The 4,580-nt window shown below is 53.3% G+C and overlaps 1 protein-coding gene across 2 annotated transcripts in view; it reads left to right on the top strand.

Annotated features, from left to right (window-relative positions):
* The first annotated feature begins 1,689 nt into the window (after nt 1-1,689).
* Nucleotides 1,690-4,580, top strand: part of MCEE (methylmalonyl-CoA epimerase) — a 5,232-nt gene continuing 2,341 nt past the window's right edge. The window contains exons 1-2 of one of the 2 annotated variants that reach the window (XM_015569121.1): nt 1,690-2,739; nt 3,886-4,226. In XM_015569121.1, the coding sequence (XP_015424607.1) occupies nt 2,691-2,739; nt 3,886-4,226 (390 nt within the window). In that variant the 5' untranslated portion in view covers nt 1,690-2,690. Of the gene's footprint in view, nt 2,740-3,302; nt 3,562-3,854; nt 4,227-4,580 lie in introns of those variants that run through there. The other variant, XM_006771764.2, reaches the window with a different exon arrangement.

Raw genomic sequence — 4,580 nt, forward strand, 5'->3', positions numbered from 1 at the left:
GCTGGAGGGCGTGCCGGTGACGGCGCCCCTTTTCCACGACGCCCCGGAGGGACGCGGGAGCCCGTCCTTGGGGACAGACAGCAGGGCCGAGACCGAAGTGAACGGCGGAGGGGCCGTGAGCTTATGTGAGGGCGCGCCCTAGAGAAGAGACGCCGAAAGGAAGGCAAGTCCTGTGCGAACACACACGCACACTCACACTCACACTCACACACGGGAGCCGAGCCCTGCCGGCCGCGCAGTGGTTAGCGCAGGGCGCGCATGCGCGAGGGAGACAGCCCACCCATGAGTCTCTCTCCCACCTCCCTCCCTCCCACTCTCAAAAAAAAGTTTTTTAAAAATATATGTACGTCCTCAGGTGAGGATTAACCACATAAAAACCAGACAAAGCCGTGAGCTGGCCTCCCACACCGCACTGCCGAAGGCGCAATGTGGACAGGCTGGCGCTGCCCCCCTGCTCCCCTAAAATTGCCTCCTGTGCACCCGCAGGAAGGAGGGGCGCGGGTGCAGGGGTCGCAGGTCCCCTGAGTTCTCTACGTCCATTAGAAATAAATCAAAAAGGCTGCGCCACCCGCAGGGCTCAGTGGTGAGTGCCGACCTTTGACCCCGGAGGTCAGGGTGCAGGCCGGGGTCGAGGGCTCCATCCCCAGGAGGGGGCACGTGGGAGGCAGCCGGCCCATGATTCCCTCTCTCTTTGAAATCAATAATAACATTTTTTTTAAAAAAGTTACCTGGAAGCTGTGGTGACAGAATCGCAGGTGTCCTGGCTCTCCGGTCCCCACCTCTCCCAGGCCCCTCTTTTCTCCTGTGGGGGGGGCCCCCATCGTTGGGCAGCTCTCCCTCCATCTGGAATTCCCCGTTGAGGTCACGGCTCACGGAGTCACCCCTGAGCGTCCTTCAGCTCCACACCTTCCCGGGGTGCGGCCGGGGTGAACCCCTAATAATGTCCGGCTTCTCACCTAGGAAGGGCTCCCTCTCCTTCCGCCCACGGGCCTCACAGTTCTGCGCGCCCTCTGAAGTCGCTTCTCAAGCTGAACCGATTGTTTTGTAATAACTAGTATTTTTTTAAATATATTTTTATTGATTTCAGAGAGGAAAGGAAAGGGACAGATAGAAAAATCCGTGATGAGAGAGCATCATGGATCGGCCGCCTCCTGCACGCCCCCTACTGGGGATCGAGCCTGCAACCCAGGCATGTGCCCTGACTGGAATCGAACCCAGGACCCTTCAGATCGCAGGTTGACACTCCATCCACTGAACCAAACCGGCCAGGGCAATATACTAGTATTTTTATTGATTTCAGAGAGAGAGAGAAACATCCGTGATGAGAGAGCATCATGGATCGGCCGCCTCCTGGACGCCCCCTACTGGGGATCGAACTCAGGACCCCTCAGTCCACAGGCGGTCATGCCATGCACTGAGCCAAATCAGCTAGGGCAATCACTATAGTTTTTTTAAAAGAAAAAATATATATATATATATATTTATCCTCACCTGAGGAGTGAGAATATTTTTTTCATTGATTTCTAGGGAGAGTGGAAGGAAGGAGGGGAGAGAGAGAGAGAAAGAGAAACATGGATGTGAGAGAGACACATTGATTGGTTGTCTCCCACATGTGCCCTGACCAGGACCAGGAATCGAACGTGCAACCCAGGTACACACGCCCTTGACCGGGAGTTGAACCCGAGACCCTCCGGTGTGCGGACCGGCACTCTAACCATTGAGCTGCACCAGCCAGGACGATCACTGTAGTCTGTCCTACGCATCTGCCGTGGCTGAGTGCTGAGCCCCAAGGAGACAAGTGCAGAATAGGAGCCTCTCCACATGATCGGTATAAAGAGGTGACTCATGTACATGAAAAAGTATTATGTTTGTTAAAACGAATCTCTAACGAGCAGGTGATAGGCAAGTTTTGCACTGACACGCCCTCCCAGGCCCTCCTTCCTCTTCTCAGTAAAAGTGCAAGTCAGCATCTTACCGCACACACCATTGCAAGCTGCCCTTTACCAACCCCGCCAACCCCCCAAAAAATACCAAACTCATGAAGAGTCATCTCCTTGTCTCAAAAAGCCATCGCTTAGCAAGTCGCTATTGCTCCTGGGGCACACACTAAAGATACTAAAAACGGAGGTTCAGGAAGCATTTCAGAGGCACGAGGACGCTAAACGTCACCGTTTAACAGCACTGACCTTGGTGCCGGACAGACCTGGGCTCCGGGCTCCGCTCTGCCGCCTCGTGTGACCTTGAGGAAAACCACCGAGCCAGGCCCGTCTTCCTTGTCTCTCAGGTGGGAAAAGTCACGCCGATTCACAGAGTTACCAGTACATTGCCTCTATGCTACGGCCACGAGGACTCGGGGGGCAGAGCCGGGCCACGGCACCATCCGCTCTCACTCCGGGATTTGGGATTTAACAGTTGGCAAGGTTACGTAGGCGGTTTGTGGCATAACTGACGATGAGATAAACCCCGGGGTCTCCTCTGGGAAGGTGAGGTCATATCAGTGAGGTGTTCCCCCCGGGCGTTCTGGCCCCCGCGGTGTCTGGACCCCAGCAGTCGGGGGAAGGCCTGCAGACAGGGGCATCTCAGCATTGGGGGGTGATAATCAGTTTACAGGTTTGTTAGTTTTTTTTCTTTTTTTTCAGTTTATAGGTTTTTGAAGGCAGCATGGTCACAAATACAGTTTGCACTTTCACATGATGTTCAAAGGCGTTTCCCAAGTTAACACTAACGGCCATGAGTCGTGTGAGCGAGTTAGGGAGTTGCTATAAACAACTAATGTTACGTTGGGCAGCTTGTAAGCCGGTGCTATTGCATCAAAATGCAAAAAGAAGACGAGGCCTGGAATACCGTCAGGACGTCAGTAGTCACTCAGACCGAAACCCTTACCATCAGGCTCTGCAGCCAGAGCCCCGTAAACTTTTCCAGAGCGAAAGGAGAGCGCTGGCCATAGAACGCAGAGAGTTGTGGGTTCACGAAACGATGCAGCGACTACAGCACCGGGGGTGCCACACATGGGCCAAGGGCAAACAGCCTCCAGTTGGGCAGTGAGGTTTTTTTGGGTTGTTGGTCCTCAGGGCATATATTTCCCGTTGATTTTCTTTTTAAATATATTTTTATTGATTTTTTTTCTTTTACAGAGAGGAAGGGAGAGGGATAGAGAGTTAGAAACATCCATGAGAGAGAAACATCGATCAGCTGCCTCTCGCACACCCTCTACTGGGGATGTGCCTGCAACCAAGGTACATGCCCTTGACCGGAATCAAACCTGGGACCCTTGAGTCCGCAGGCCGACGCTCTATCCACTGAGCCAAACCGGTCAGGGCTCCATTGATTTTTCTTAGCGTGGAAGAGAGAGAGAGAGGGAGGGAGAGAACAGAAAACAATACAGAAACATCCGCCTGCCATACTCCTCTGGCTGCCCCTTCGCTCGTAGAGATAACTCGGCTGGGGAGATCTTTGTTTTCCCCCCACAGTGAGGCATTTTGGCTGGTTGACAGCCATTCACATAAAATGCACATTAAAAAGCACTGTATGGTCAGGGCTTTATTGAGCTTGTCACAGACTGTAACACCAACAACCGGTCATAGATCAGGAACAAAATTGTTCTCACTGGCAAGTGTGTTACTTCACTGGCACGTTCAAGCTCACCCATGTGAGGTGCAGAGAACAGCAAGTAATTCCTCATAACGGCAGCTGCCCTCAACGTGCTGTCGATAAATGTAAGCTCTCATGGAAGATAGCCTTCCGTGCTCTGAATCTAACATCAGATGGCTCAGAATTAGCTTTTTCACTTCAGGCAGCTATTTCAGAACGGAGTGAGCAATTTAAATAATTTTAGAAGCACATTGATGTCAAAGGGAGGTTGCCAACGACTGTTCCATCTTTCAGGGCTGTTCTCACGGCTGCAGGCTCCCGTTCCCACAGCGAGAGCCTTTTCCACCCCCCAGTCCTCACGTCGTGTGGCCGGTGCTGCCGTGTGGGCCCTGGGGCGGCTCAACCACGTGGCCATCGCCGTGCCGGACCTGGAGAAGGCCCGGGCGTTTTACCGGGACGTGCTGGGGGCCCAGGTCAGCGAGGTGTCCCCTCTCCCCGAGCACGGAGTGTCTGTGGTTTTCGTCGACCTCGGGAACACCAAGCTGGAGCTGCTTCACCCGCTGGGAAAGGACAGTCCGATCGCGGGGTTTCTGCAGAAGAACAAGGCCGGAGGCATGCACCACGTCTGCATCGAGGTATTCATTTCCTTTCAGGCTCGGCGTTTACGTTTCTCTCCCACAGAATGTCTTTTGCTTCTTGAGACTGATACGGTCACTGTCATCAGAAATTTTATATGAAGTTCTTTTTTCTTTTCTTTCTTTTTCTAATCACCTGTGGCTATTTTTCCGTTGATTTTTAGAGAGAGTGGAAGGGAGGGGGAGAGACAGAGAGAGAGAAACATCAATGTGAGAGAGAGACACACATCGATTGGTTGCCTCCCACACCCCACATCCTGACCAGGGCTGGGGATGGAGCCCGCAACCGAGGTACATGCCCTTGACCGGAATCGATCTGGAACCCCTCAGTCCTCGGGCTGACGCTCTATCCAC

This window comes from Myotis davidii, unplaced genomic scaffold (assembly GCF_000327345.1).
Source record: "Myotis davidii unplaced genomic scaffold, ASM32734v1 scaffold164, whole genome shotgun sequence".
Classification (NCBI taxonomy): Eukaryota; Metazoa; Chordata; class Mammalia; order Chiroptera; family Vespertilionidae; genus Myotis; species Myotis davidii.